Source organism: Postia placenta (genome assembly GCF_002117355.1).
Source record: "Postia placenta MAD-698-R-SB12 unplaced genomic scaffold POSPLAscaffold_7, whole genome shotgun sequence".
NCBI classification, from domain to species: domain Eukaryota; kingdom Fungi; phylum Basidiomycota; class Agaricomycetes; order Polyporales; family Adustoporiaceae; genus Rhodonia; species Rhodonia placenta.
The window spans coordinates 1,227,962-1,241,916 of record NW_020169838.1 but is presented as its reverse complement, the minus strand read 5'-3'; the positions used below and the strand labels follow the sequence as shown (position 1 = coordinate 1,241,916).

The 13,955-nt window shown below is 54.2% G+C and overlaps 4 protein-coding genes across 4 annotated transcripts; 1 reads left to right on the top strand and 3 right to left on the bottom strand.

Moving 5' to 3' along the window:
• Nucleotides 1–155: 155 nt before the first annotated feature.
• Nucleotides 156–2,900, bottom strand: POSPLADRAFT_1056837 (hypothetical protein; the record flags this gene model as incomplete). Its single annotated transcript, XM_024480843.1, has 11 exons — nt 156–456; nt 507–969; nt 1,020–1,139; nt 1,223–1,568; nt 1,640–1,755; nt 1,810–1,877; nt 1,949–2,073; nt 2,161–2,261; nt 2,342–2,477; nt 2,530–2,654; nt 2,768–2,900. The coding sequence occupies 11 exons, from the start codon at nt 2,898–2,900 to the stop codon at nt 156–158; spliced, it is 2,034 nt and encodes a 677-aa protein (XP_024339047.1).
• A 514-nt stretch (nt 2,901–3,414) lies between these two features.
• POSPLADRAFT_1039989 (hypothetical protein) lies at nt 3,415–4,570 on the bottom strand. The gene is made up of 2 exons (XM_024477643.1): nt 3,959–4,570; nt 3,415–3,903 (listed from the first exon to the last, which is right to left on the bottom strand). Exons 1-2 carry the CDS (start codon nt 4,387–4,389, stop codon nt 3,633–3,635), a joined length of 702 nt encoding a protein of 233 aa, XP_024339046.1. The 5' UTR covers nt 4,390–4,570; the 3' UTR covers nt 3,415–3,632.
• Nucleotides 4,571–6,396: 1,826 nt separating this feature from the next.
• Nucleotides 6,397–8,640, top strand: POSPLADRAFT_1046623 (hypothetical protein; the record flags this gene model as incomplete). Its single annotated transcript, XM_024479086.1, has 5 exons — nt 6,397–6,431; nt 6,507–6,714; nt 7,029–7,570; nt 7,634–8,171; nt 8,206–8,640. The coding sequence occupies 5 exons, from the start codon at nt 6,397–6,399 to the stop codon at nt 8,638–8,640; spliced, it is 1,758 nt and encodes a 585-aa protein (XP_024339045.1).
• A 181-nt stretch (nt 8,641–8,821) lies between these two features.
• Nucleotides 8,822–10,551, bottom strand: POSPLADRAFT_1046622 (hypothetical protein; the record flags this gene model as incomplete). Its single annotated transcript, XM_024479085.1, has 8 exons — nt 8,822–8,898; nt 9,081–9,187; nt 9,508–9,548; nt 9,602–9,669; nt 9,805–9,901; nt 10,094–10,249; nt 10,306–10,442; nt 10,521–10,551. The coding sequence occupies 8 exons, from the start codon at nt 10,549–10,551 to the stop codon at nt 8,822–8,824; spliced, it is 714 nt and encodes a 237-aa protein (XP_024339044.1).
• Between the last annotated feature and the right edge of the window lie 3,404 nt (nt 10,552–13,955).

Here is a 13,955-nt window from a genome sequence, read left to right as displayed (position 1 = left end):
GACATGAAAAGGGAAGGCATATGCTGCTATACGTGTCCAAGATAGATGATGCATGTGTGGCTCAGGATAAACAGCGAAGAGACAGCAGATAAAAATAACGGGTTTAGTGTGAATGTACAATAGCACAGGGCAAGTCAACGCAGCGATCCCTCGGATTATTCGATCACTATAACATCATCGTCCAGCTTCTCGGTGGCATCCTCTAGCAGGATGAGCCCGTCTTCCTCCAACTTCCTCTTCTTGCTCGGGGTGGTTATGAGTCCACTCGACATAGCGCCATTCGTCTTCACTCGTTTCGCGGCCGGCTCAACGTCGTCGTCGTCGTCGGGTGCCGACCGTTTCACGGCAGTCGGCTGTGGAGTAACAGGACGCGGCGCCACTGCCTTGGCCTTTTTGGGTGGCGAGGGTAATGGCGAGGGTAAAATCAAGGCAGGACTATCGATAAGATGGTTTGGCCTAATTCGAGATGCTCAGTTGTTATTAAGAAAAGGGCAGGCAATACTTACGGCAGCACGCCGATTCCGACTTGAATCGTCGCATACTCGCCCTCGTCATCCACAATCGACAAGAACTTGCCTCTTGTGACGTTGAGGCTTTCGAGCGTCCGCTCGTTGTTATCGTCCCAATCCGGATCGCTCAGCACCCGCTTGTCCTCATACACGCTGACATCGCGTTTGCCAGTGCCCCCGGCCTCGCCGCCATCGCCCAAGATACTATGGACGACCTCGCCGAGGGTTACACGCGCCGGATCGCACAGGATCTCCGTGTACGTGTCCCTGCAAACACCGCAGTTCGGATTCGGCTGGCTCATGCCGATCGCGCTGAGCGGCATAGTAGGTTTGAACTGTACATGGACGTTGCGCAGCGCATTATACGATTTGCGCAGCAGGTGGAACGCTTGCAAGACGATTAGCCCTGCAATGATCGCATTTGTCGTGGCAATCGCGGGGATGATGTTCCCCGCCATCTCTGTCGGCGCTTGTCAGCGGCAGGTAAACAATCGTTGAAGGCCGACGTACCCTTGACCTCCCACCGGCTCTTGCCTGGGATGCCATACGCAATTGAGCGCAGGTTCGAAGCGGCGGTGACGAAGTCCAGAGTATCATCATCGTCCTTATCGAACGATATTGTGTCTTCACCTGCTCGCAAGCGAGCAGCCAGGCGTTCAGCACTGAGAGCCGCCACCATCAAGTTTTCTGCTCTAGCATCCGCAACAGTGCACATAGTACTTGCCTGGATACGAATAGCTCGAGGTTATCTTGCAATGAGAGGGCTCGCTGGTCTTTCAGCCCCGCAGACGAATGAGAGCCAGTCGAAGACGCTACTCCGTTCAGCATTTTCTCTGTACTGGCGCTGCCGCTTGCTTGAGAATCGGAGCCGTTGGACTTCGCGCCGTTTGCATGACGACTTGAGCTCCCATTGCCATTCGTGGCGGCTTCCGCCTGACCCTTCCTCTCGACAGCGAACGTCCCGGCCTTGATGGCATCAAAGTCCAAAGGTGTGGGCGGGGCACGCGACCGCCACATGTCCGCCATGGACAAGAGGCTGAGGATGTCCGAGTGGAAGACCTAATAGCCTATCATCAGCATTCCACCAAGTCATGAAAGGCGAGGAGCTGCACTCAAGGAAGAAAAACCACCTTTTGGAAGACTATCCTGGCCGCACTGGATGAGCCGTCTTCATGAGGCGTGCGCAAGGCAGCACGAACCGCCTTGAACGCGAGTGCTTCTTTGCGGAGGGTGGCGATCTCTTGTGCTATGGGGACACAATCAGCTACCCGTGGCTGCCGCTGGGCAATCTGCAACCTACCGTTCTCGCCTTGCTTTTCTGCCTCGTCTAGCTCACCGCCAGCATTCTCGTCTTCGCCAAATAGCTGGCTGTATGCGCACAAAAGGGTGCCACGGCGGACTCTGAGCGTTAGGAGCGTCGGAGAAAAATGTGGACATACGGCATCAGGTAACTCTTCGCCCAGACGATACAGTGAATCGGCTGGGAGGGCGTCGACCGGATGGTGCACACAGGAAATGTCTTTGGCGTAGGCTTGGGTATACAGTCGAAGCATTCAGCACGATCCTGGCCAGGCACGAACCAGAATCAGATGACACTCAGGAGTAAGACTGATACCATATGCAAATCATGGAATCCTGAGAGCGCACGCACCTTGATGATAGGCTGGACCTGGCCAAGGTACCCTGCGGTGCCCGACTCGACTAGAGGTACGTTTGCCGCCATGCACATCTTATTGACATGCCGACGTGCATCTGAGGCGGACACCCCGCATCCACATGAGTTCAATAATGGAATTGAGCACGGGAAGTCGCCCACAGACGCTTCTACACACCTAAGTTATCCAGAGCGTTCAGCACGATGTCGAAGTTCCTGAACCACGCAATATCGAACTGGGGCTCCTTGATATTTCCGTGTATGGGCGCGATCTTCACATTTGGATTGAATGCCGCCGCCGTTCGTGCGGCAACCTGAAGGGGGGACGTTGAACGCGGTCAAAGGGAGCCACCCAGTGAGACACACCATCGCCTTGCTCTGCTTGACGTCCTTCTTTCGGAACAGAAACTGGCGATTGAGATTCGATAGGTCGATGGTGTCCAAGTCAAGGAGTGTGATATGCCCAAAGCCGGTTAGAACGATGTTCTTCACTGCAGCACCAAAAGTGACCATACATCATCCAGGTCCCAGTCGCGCGGGGTGCCATGCAGAGAATCAAGCGGATGAGATTCCGATCCCTATTAGCACAAGTCTGTCTACTCACGCAACTCGCAGCCAATCCCTCCCGCCCCGACCAGAAGCACCTTGGTCCCCGAGAGACGGGCATACAGCTCGGGACCCAGTATCGCACGTGCATGTGCACTGCGGCCGTTCACCTTGCCGTCCGCTGTCGACATAGCTGTGAACCCACGGCGGTCGTACGTGGTTTGCGGCGAGATGCTCGACGACAGACCACTTTGGCGGCTCTGAATTGAAACGTGACGATTCGTGCGCGCTCCCCGTGTGAGTCTGTGACGTCACGCGTTTGTATCAGGCAGTCACGTAACCAAACGCACTTACAGGATGTCGAGATTGCATAATTTACAAAGGATGATGTCTTGCAAGAGCTTTAGATCAGACGTCAAGAGACAGCAATATATTGACTATGTACGCGGGGTTCTCCCGACCATAGGTCAAGACTTGGTCAAGGCTAGACTCCCACAGTGCAGCACAAACGATAAGTAAGCACATTTGGAAGAGAAACTCTTCTTGTCAAAGCAGTCTTCATTCTCCCGTTTGCCGGGTGAATCTCATCGTTCCAACTTGGTCAGCATTGATACCACTGATGTCGCTGATGGATGGTGAAGATAAGGTACAAGCCTTTGAAGAAAACCCTCTACCTGTTTGTCGCAAGCAGCGCTTCACCAGCGGTTTTATTGGAGCCTCCACACCAAAAAGCTCGTATTAGTGACGTTTCCGTACAACGTATCGTAGAACGAGCGTGAACGCAACTCGGCGGGTCCACCCAAGGCTCAGATGAGAACGTCCAACAAGATATAACATACGCGTGCGTGAGTCCCAGAGTCCATCATGAAAGTGTCCGAATTTCGCGAGTCCATACCAGTGTGTCCGAGGCGGCGGAGCAGCCACTAACAGGGGTAGTCGCGGGGCGACTGCGGGAATGCCCAGAGGCCGTCCGAGCTCCGGTGCGGCGCGTTCGGGACCCATGGCGACTGCAGGGGCTCGATGCCAGGGATACGCAGCGCCTTGAGCCACGGTGAGAAGATGGGCGTGTACGCCGACGATGGCGCACGCGGGTCAAGCGAGGAGGACGTGAGGGTGACCGCACTTCGGGGCGACTGTAGCGATGGCGAGAGCGGCGACCCAAGTAGGCCGAGACCAAGCAGGCCGTAGATCACGCTGTCAGTCCAATCGCGGTCAGAGGGGCACTCGCGATCATGCAAAGCGGGCGCACCTTGCTTTCCGTGACCTGTTCCCCGTCCACGACTCGTACGGCGCCATGCCGATGTCGAGGAACGTACCCTCGCTCGCCTGAGATGCTGGCGGGCAGGACGTGCTGCGCGTCGGTTGGTCACACGACTCGATGCGCACCGCGGGCGTCGGGGGCACGTCTACGTCTGGTTTACTGTCCACAATGTCCCGAGCGAGCCCCTCGGCAGTGATCTCCTCGTCAAACAGCAGTCTCTTTTCGTCTTGCCAGTCGTAGAGCGCCTGGAGCCACGCGTGCAGCTCGACGACGGCGCCGGGGTCCAGGCTCGCGAGCATGAGGGCCTCATCGATGGCGATCGGCTGGCGCGCACGACTGAGCGCGGCGACCTCCTCTGCGATGGCCATCGCGACTTCTGTGATGTGTTCGCGCGATGTTTTGTTGGGACGTGCGGGCATGGTGGTCGTGAAACTGGGGTCGTAAGGAGTGTTTCGTAGATGGAGTTGGGAGAGCGTATGGATATCCTGTGGACGTGCAATCGACCAGCGATTGAATGGCGTCGAGTCGTTCTGGGGCTCTGAGCCCTGGGATTAAGGGAGATACGGTAGCAGAAACGAGCCCAGGACGTGGAGGAGGCTCAGGCGGGCTCGCAGGACACCGTGGTCCCTTATGTATGGCGATCGGGGCGCCATCATGCTGCTAGCCGGACGATCACCCATGTGCTGCCCCCCGCGCGTTGCTCTGACACGCGCGCTCTCGCCTCCATCTCGGTCACTACCCGCTCGTTGGCCGCACTCATGTGGGCATCGCCCGCCGTGTTTTGCGACCACATCCCTCTCCTTGCACGACCTGCAATGAATTTGTGTCGTTGCTGCGGTACCGCCTACGTCTTCATGCGCTGCTGGCAGGGGGCAACAAGCACACGCGGTGCGGTGTCTGTCAATAGCACCGCTTTCGATTCGGGCGCCCTGAGCGAGACGCTGGCGCGGTCGCCCTCGGGCTGCAGCAACCAAGCTAAACAGGACGCCATGATGCAGATGGACAATGCCCATCATGCGTGGTAGAAGCAAGCGGTCGGTCGCCTTTGGCAAATTCGTGTTGATGTGTCGGTCGCGGCCTTGTTTCATGTTATGCCCGCTGTCCATCCCGCATTTGTCACCAGGACGCGGATTGCGACCAGATCTCTGTTCCTGAGTCACCGGGAGCGGCGCCTGAGTCTCAGACGAGTGTACTTATTCATGAAGATCCATCAGTGCCTTCGCCGCTTACTGATTGCATTATCCTTCTGTTCCCGCCCCAAACTGTCAATCCCACACAGTGAAATCGCTGTAAGCGGTACTTACCGACGGGCACGCGTTCATCCAGAGCCATCTGTCGAGTCGACGACAGCCTTGCATGACACTTTCGCATGGGCAAGAAGCACACCATCACTGGCGCCGCCGTTTGATGAGTTTGATGAGTGGAGACATATATGAGCGTCCAATCTCGCTTGTAAAATGTCCCTTGCGTGGCCAATTGGCATCAGCGAGCCGCCGATCTTGTGTCTGCGCAGTTGCGTCTTCCTACGCGGATCCCATGTGAGTCGTATCCTATCGCACGCGAAAGCGACACTGATGCACCCGGGGAGCAGAGGTGTATCTTTGTGGATTGCGGATGAGAGCTATGTCTATGTTCAGCTACACCGATGCTGCACCGACAACCGGCATGAACGATAGCTTCGACGTCGCCCACCATCGTTGATATGCTCGCAGAATAGATAATCAGTGTTCAATCAATACCAGCGCCATTCAGAGCGAGTGTAACCCAATCAATGCACCTTGATCGTACAAGGCCAGGTCGTATGTGATGTGATGTAATTAATCGCAAGATGGTCTCTAGCACAGTGGTGCTGACAAGCAGAAACTGAAAACACAAACAAGGGAATGAGCGTATTATTCGTACCTTCAGGCTGAAGGAGACCGCGTCTCGGGACGATCATGATCATGCATCAAGGCTCGCCACAGCGTCGTAGACCACGAACCGCGACTGAGCCAGTATGTGTGTTGGTGTCACCGGTCAAAGCGCGTAGAGGAAGATTTTACATGTGAGTAGCCAAACTTGTTAGTAGACCGAGAAGGCTGACCTTAGGCCACAGCCACAGCCCCCATGTTCCCAATCCTGCCTTCTGACGGTAGAAATCACAATGTTCTGAATCCCTACTCCTGAGGCGGGGAATGTCCAAATCAGGAGAACTCACGACTGACGCGTCCGAACGCTGTGGCTAACGCACAACGCGGTCACGTTACGCCCGTTGACAGTGCAAGCCCTGGGGCTAAAGTTCAGATTCCGCACGTGGGTAGAAATACGGGGCCACAACACTTTCCGCTCTGCTCTTCACAACCGCAACCCACACGCGCACCGCCAACCCTGTGCCGAGTCCGGGATACTTTACTCTCTATCCATATCACAATCACGACTCCAACATAATGTCCACAAACACATCCCGCAGCCCCGCCACCGAGTGAGTTGCCGCTTCGACGCGTCGATCTGTGGCAACGCTTAGGTTGTGGAGACTAACCGTGGTGCGCTTTGATAGCGAACCCATTGCAGGGCCGTCGACTACTCCAACCTCCTCTTCGCCACGCCCAAGCGCAGCTGGCGAGTCCGGCAAGTCTCATGCGAGCCCGTCTCGCGTGGCAGGGGCATCCAACACCCCGACCCGATCCAACGCCACCTTCCCCCACCACATCACTGGAACATTCAACGTTCCCAATGCCACCGAGTCAGACGATGTCTTCGACGAGGTGCGCATCCCAAGTCGGCTCAGGCGCGGGACGCCACACTCGCACGCAGAGTCCTCTACTGCGAGCACGTCCACCCATCGGGTCGTCAGCCATGACGGCCATGGCCGTGCGCGGGCTCCCGGGCCGGCTCCGGCCCCTATACCAAGGTGAGGATTGACATTGTTGGCCTGTGGCGCCGATGGGCTGACGCCACACTGTCGTTTTGTCTCAGCAGTTCTTCTGCTGCCGGTCAATTGCTGCACCCACGGGCCAGCCACGCTCATGCTGAGAGATCGCATCCTCCAGCGCCGCTGAGCGATATACCCCTTCCGCAGCCCATCGTTCCTGCCCCTCCTGCGAGGCGCGGGACGAAGCGTCGGCGGACTGATGGCGCTGGTCTATCCACGAGCGGGGCGCCTTCGTCGAAGCGCACAAAGAAAGGAAAAGGGCGTGCTGCAGCCTCATCACGGAATACACTGCGCGACGGAGTGGACGAGAACATTGCCGATGGAACCCCTTCGTCGGACGAAGGCGTGGCCGCACTGCCAGATACGGATAGGCGCCCGATCTTGGTCGTAGAGGAGTCCGAGCCTCAGGTCCCGTATCAGTGCGGAGTCCCCGGCTGTACAATGAAGATTGGACTGGGCAGAGAGGCGCCCAGTACCCACCTCGAGAAGCACCACGCGCACTTGTCGAGGGTAAGGTGTCCCTGGCCATCCTGCGCGGAGATGTCGGCAGAGGTGTCAGCGGGTCAACTGAGCCGCCACATTCTGGCGGCCCATGGCCCTTTGACCATCTGGAGGTGCCCACGATGCAGGATGAAGTTTCAATGGTACTACCGTAAAGACACGGTAGGGCGGCACGCGGAGAAGTGCAAGTGAGTGTATTGTCCCCGTGTATTGTATCATCGCTCATCCTTTGTCTGCTTTGCGTTATATAGGGGAGCCAAGGAGGGCTCACAGTCAACTATTTTCGGCCAGCCTCTACCTCGCCCGGGTAGTGTTGCCACTCCAGCGACTCCAGAGCCGTCATCATCGGCGGGCGTCTCGAGTGAACGGCCGCCATCTGCAGGCCCTTTGACCGTATCAACGGTGTCTTCGCCGTTGCCATCGCAGAGCGTTACGGACGCTGAGCAAGGAACGTCGGACTCGTTGCGTATAATCGCGACTTCTCCGAGACTCACAGGTGTGTCGCTCCGTGTTAGCGACAATCTACCGACCTCAGGAATCCCTGCAGTGGCGGAATCTGCTGAGGTCATCATCGAGGCATCAGTGACCACATCGGCTATGTCGACGCCGAGCACACCCTCACCAGGCAGGCAATCGGCTGGCCCTCAACAGCGCGTTTCTCCCCAACACTCTCCACGTCTCCCAGCCGTGGACATGCTGGGTACTGCTTCTCCTAGTCCTGGAACGGTCAACATCGCCGACGATCGTACTCTCCTTGAGGCCGACACACAGGCATCTACTGCGGTTGAGGTTCCGCTGCACCACGATACCTCTTGCACTGCAGACGATGAGACAATTCCTGCGGAAGAGGACCTGTTCGCCGCATGGCTGGTACCGGAAGCGCTGGGTGATTAGACTGGTCGTTGGGTCGACAATATCGTTCTATCTCCCGAAGGACATCACCGAGTGGATGATAACTGAGGGCATCGCGTCCCATTACCATCGCATCTACGAGCGCCACAAGAGGATGCCTGATGTTCCAGGCGGAAGTCTCGAGCAGGGCCCCTCGCCAGCATTTGACAAGGAGCTTGTCGTACTGTGCCATCTTGGAGCGCTATCAAGCACGAGGATTCATGAAGCTGACACTTGCCGCCTCATCAACATCGACCGCCTGATCGTGGTCATCTACCACTTCTATCTCAAGTGGTGGCTTGATGTCTGCATGGAGCTCATCGTTATAATGTACACTAACGTCGCCATACCACCTACGGAAATGTAGTGTTACTCTCCGGTTGCTAACATACCCGTGCAATGATTTATTTACTGATTACTTCTGCTGAAGTTAATGATCATCCGACAGCGCAAAAGTGATTGCCTAACTGTGTACATCGTGACGGTCTTTTGGTGATCTTTCAATTATGGTAAGTGTCGGAAATGCAGGCTATATTATGATTGGAACCTCAGGTCTTAGTGGTCGAAATCTTTTGTGTTTGCTCTCGTTTTAGTTTGATTACTGGTATGCCCATCGCCCACGAAACTGTATTTTAAGGCGAGAAATCAAGTGTCATATATCCTCGAGAACAGCGTTAACATTACTATGAGTGGTGCATCAGTACCGTTGACTGTCTAGATGGTCTTAATGAGACAATGCTTGCTCGCTTCCTCCCTGTCACATAGACGACAACTTTGTCGCTGCGGTAAGTTCCAGTAGCTACATACATCGGTTCTCGTTTGGTAACGGAAGACTATACGAGATGATCTTCGTTACATAAATTTGGGCCAGGTGGATCTGTATGAGAAGGCCTTTCCTGCTTGTGCGCGTCATCCTTGTAATAGAACAATATATGCGTGGTTTTCATCGCCAGCATGTGGAATTTCTTCATCCCACAACATAATATGGATCGGCTGCTGGAATCAGAATTGGGATCAGAGCAGTAAGCCATATCCCCTGGACTTAGCGCCCATCCCAGGCTGATCCGCACGTTGATCAGCATGTATGTGATCCCAATCATAGGACAAGCCGTCTCGATGGCAAAGAACTAGAGGCTCGATTGTGTTTCGAATGCCACCAAAAAGAACAAGGCCCATGACCTGCGTACCGCTTAACAGGAAGATATATTCCAAAGCAGGGCAAGCAATTACTCACGAGTAAAGGGCAGCGCTTTCCACAACGAAAACCAGCATCCTCTGTCACGCAGGTTTCAAATCCATCATCGACGACAGAGAGGGCAATTACAAACCATTAAGTTGCTGCCACCACAACGTCCGATACCTCTACGAATGCTCCATATCTTCCATGCGATCATACCTGAACATTGGTAATGTTGACTAGATATGACAATTGATGAGGTGTGATTGGCAACTCTTACCAGTGCAGTATAAATTCGTGCTGTCATGAGTCTGTTCAGTCCAACGCAGCTGGCATGTGATATTCACTACGTACCACAAGGTAGAAACACAATTCGCGGTGACCCATTGATCGCTAGTGACTCCATTATGGTTTGATAACGAGAGTTGATGAATGTTGCCGATGCCACAGACTAGAGAAACCATTACAGTGTCAAATTTCTCGTCTTGATGGTCCGAATGATCAATAACTTAGGATGCTGGCAACTGCGGCAGAAGGGAAGATAACCACCAGGTAGTTGAATCCCCATACCACCCAGAGTCTGTGGATCTTGTGTGCGCAGTGGGTAGCACAAAATATATGAGAGATCACAAAGAAGACTTACAATCATAACGTCACCGACGACGACACAAAAGACAAGAGCACCAGTCAAAATCAATTCGCTGATTTGAGATAAATCACTGTAAAATGGTAGTGGTTCGCTGCCGTTGTGAAACAGGATGAAAGCCTGGTAAACGCGGAAGACTGCAACAATCCAGTGCTATTCGTATGACAAGAATGAGGGCACAACCACTCAACTCAATAATGCCCACTCACGAAGGTATTGCCAGCCAAGAGCAACGTGGTAGTAATAAAATTCGGCATACAATAGATGGGTCGTGGGGATAGGCTCGATTGGACGGTATTGAAGTCTCGACTGCGCATCATCAGCAAGATGTTGAGAACGAAGAGAACTAAATGTATCCCATATAATAAGCTGGATATGCAGATGGAGGCCAAGCTGGCAGAGAGCAAAGGTACACCAGACATACTGGGCACTGTGGAGGCCATAGTATGCGACATGTTTATACCGTCGGATACGGCACAGCCCTTCTTAGGCTGTGAATGCGACGAGGCCGATCAAGGTCCTTAGAAATCTTCATGAAGTTCAAGCCTTTGACACATCAAGATGGATGGCAGCACAGGAGTATTAATAGCGATGTGATTGTTGGCACTGTCCATGTAGATAATGAATTATCATTCGTTATACGAGGTCTGTAAACACCCACCACCGTCTGGCATGATGTTCTTCAGGGGAATATGTTCCGATATGTCCCAATCACTGCATGCGGTATTCGATTTTCTGGTACAAGAAATCAAATAAAAATCGAAAGAAAGGTGAATTTACCTAATCAGTATTCCGGCGCCTAATATGGAAATGAAATCGAAGAAAAATCGATTATGTAATCCATTTTCCATTGTCTCTTTCAATTTTCCTTCGATTTTTCTTCAATTTCCATTCAATTTCAACATCAGTAAGATTCAATAGGTGCTATTTGCTTTTAATTCGATTTTTATTTCATATTTTGTGCAGGAAAATTGATTCCTGCATGCAGTGTGCTCAAGACAGCCACTTGTTGCGCGACTGCTACACCGCCAATTGGCGCCCGTATGGTCAGCAGCTGGTGCCGCTTGTGTGGCCACAGCGGCGCGGCTCTATAGCTGCCCCCCGCTTTTCAGCCGGAGGCTGAATTAGGTCACATATGGCGCCATGATGGATTCAGAGTATCATATGGTAGCTATCCATCTCTTCCACCCGATTCCCAGCTCGAATTCACCTGACACCATGAAAGTTTGATTGCAGGACAGTTGTGGGCTCGCTGTGTCGTATATGAGCTGGCAGGTATGTGGTGTCATTAATATTGTACATGTGAGATTCTGGAGTTAGCTACATAAGTACCATACATCATGACACCCGATGGGAGCCTGGATTACATGTAATATATCACAAATTGTCGCGACTTGGGGTCAAGCGACAAGGACAAACAAACACGAAGGCTGGGGGCATTTGACTGGGTCTCACCGAAGTGATGGTGAGCAATGCTCAAACCTAAGGCTAGGGACAAGATAGTGTATTAGTTAGTGAAGTAAGGAAAAGATACAAAGGGAGCTTACTGACCTAGGGACAAGAGGTCGAAACTGAGGTCCCTAGGGCAGCAGAGGCCGGCTTATATACAGGGGAAGATAAGGGCAGGCTGTGCGCATTGGTCCGTGCGCAGCTGGTCCGTGCACAGCATGCTGATGCAGCCCCGGGGGCCGGTGAGTCAGAGCGGCTGTGTCAGCAGAGCCCGAGCTGTGCCGTGCACTGCTGCCCATCAAATCTGATCGTTGATACAACGGTCTATACTCCTATATCGATGCCTGACTCGTAGACGACAAGCAAGGGCTTATGGACAGTGCGTTGTCCTGAAGATCGAGCGAGGAAGTCGAGAATGACCACTACTCCAAGCGAAGAGGAGCAGAGACTTGAATGAATAACTAGGTCGAACTTAGGGTTCGACCAACTAATGGTACAACTACTTATACAAGTACCGACTGCGCACGGACCATCGTGTCTATGTGGTCGTGTTAGTGAAGAAAGAAACGTAGTAGTACGATACCAGGCACGAAGTGCGCACGGACCCCATTATGTAAGCTACATAATGTTCAACCTGCGGGTGAGCGCTAAGACAGGCGCCAGTATGGGCGCTAGTAGTACAAGGAATAGAACGGAAAGACAAATGTTTCATTACCCCCCTACCAGAGTTGAAGTCCCATTCGACTACTTACTGCTCACCATCTCCATACAACTCCCAATCTACGCCGTCGTCCTCCTCTTCGTCGAACCACTCCTTGCGCGCGTTCCTCCCTACGTTCATCCATTCCTCGCCAGAGAGGTGCTTCTGATTCGGCCAGGAGCTGTCCCACGTCCATTGAGTGGTGTCGGGTGTCCAGTCGGGATCGACTTTGCGAAAGACGACGGGTGTATCGGGGCGGGGGCGCGAAGGTCCCGCGACGGGACTGGCGGGGGGTTCGGGGTTAGCGCTACGCGGTGGAGGGATGGGTATCGCTTTCGTCTGCCTTTCTTTCTCCTTCCTCTCCTTCGCCTCGTTGATGATTCCTTCGAGGAACACGTTGTCGACGACCACCCCCACGCATCGCGCAGGTTCTTCAGGTGGTGCGGATACGTGTCGCTTCATCGGCCTGGTTCCACACTCTCGCTCCAGGTGTCCAGGGGCTTCTTTTCCACATCCTGCGCATCGTACGTCCGGACAGTCCCGTACCCAGTGTCGAGACGATCCGCATCGCCTGCAGCTTCCCTTCGGGGTCCAACCAGGGTTGGGTTGCCAGTCAGCCGGGATGGTAGTGCTCCGCGGTGTTGCTTGGAGGAAAGGGGATGGGATCGGGGGGCGCTTGAAGGCAGACGTCGGTAGGGGTGCGGGTAGGGGTAAGTACGCGTTGGGGATGGCGCGCGGGATGAATTTGTTGTGTTGCGCCCGGATGCTGCGCGGTAGGAGCGGTTGAAAGCGATGGGCAACTTTCAGATTGTCGAGTCGAATGAGCTCGGTGAGGACACGGTCGTCCTGTTGACGTAGGAGTCGCTTGTGATGGTCGATGGCCTCGTCGGCTGCCTTGACAGCCTCGTCGTATTCATGGCGAGCGGAGAGGTACGCTTCTAGTGCAGCGCGATCGGTGGCATTGGTTGCCTCGGGGTTGTGGGCTTTGAGCTTGTTGAAAATGTCGGTGGGATTACTGAGAAGGAGCGTCAGCAAGGTGCTGTCGCCGACGTGGGTGTGCTTAGGGGTGTAGATTGAGAGCCTTTTCCCGCCTTCGGTCGAGGGGGCGTTGAACTGGTCGAGGAACGAGAGGGTGGAAGACATGTTGGTGCGAGTGGGGATGTAGCGACTGGGTAGAGCTGCTATCGATTCAGCTCAAGTCCTTCCTGTTTTTATACTCTGCCAACACTTCGTCAGCCGTCCCCGTCAGGTTCGCTTCGGGCTCCCATGAGTCATCAGCTGTTGAGTAACCCTTCCACCTGACGCGATATTCGCGGCGTCGCATCCTCTTGTTCTCTCGGTGTCCGATGATGGCTTCGACTTCGTAGTTATCTTCGCCTTCGATAAGGTCAGGGGGTGGCCTCGTGTAGTTCGGACCATGGATCTCCATTTCTGAGTAGGGAGATAGAAGCCATTCGTGGAAAACGGGGTGGACTCGCCAGGTGCTAGGCAAGTCTAGCTTGTACGCGACTGTTCCAATCTTATCTAGGACTTTGAACGGCCCTTCTCGCCTCGGGGCTAGTTTCCTGGACGGGTACGGCAGCTTCAAGTTCCGGGAGTCTAGCCATACCAGCTGACCTTTACGGAAGGAACCCCCCTTCCTTTTTACTCTCTTGGCCAGGACGTTCTGGGCCATCTCCATTGCCGCATGTGCTTCTTCGCGGATGTTTT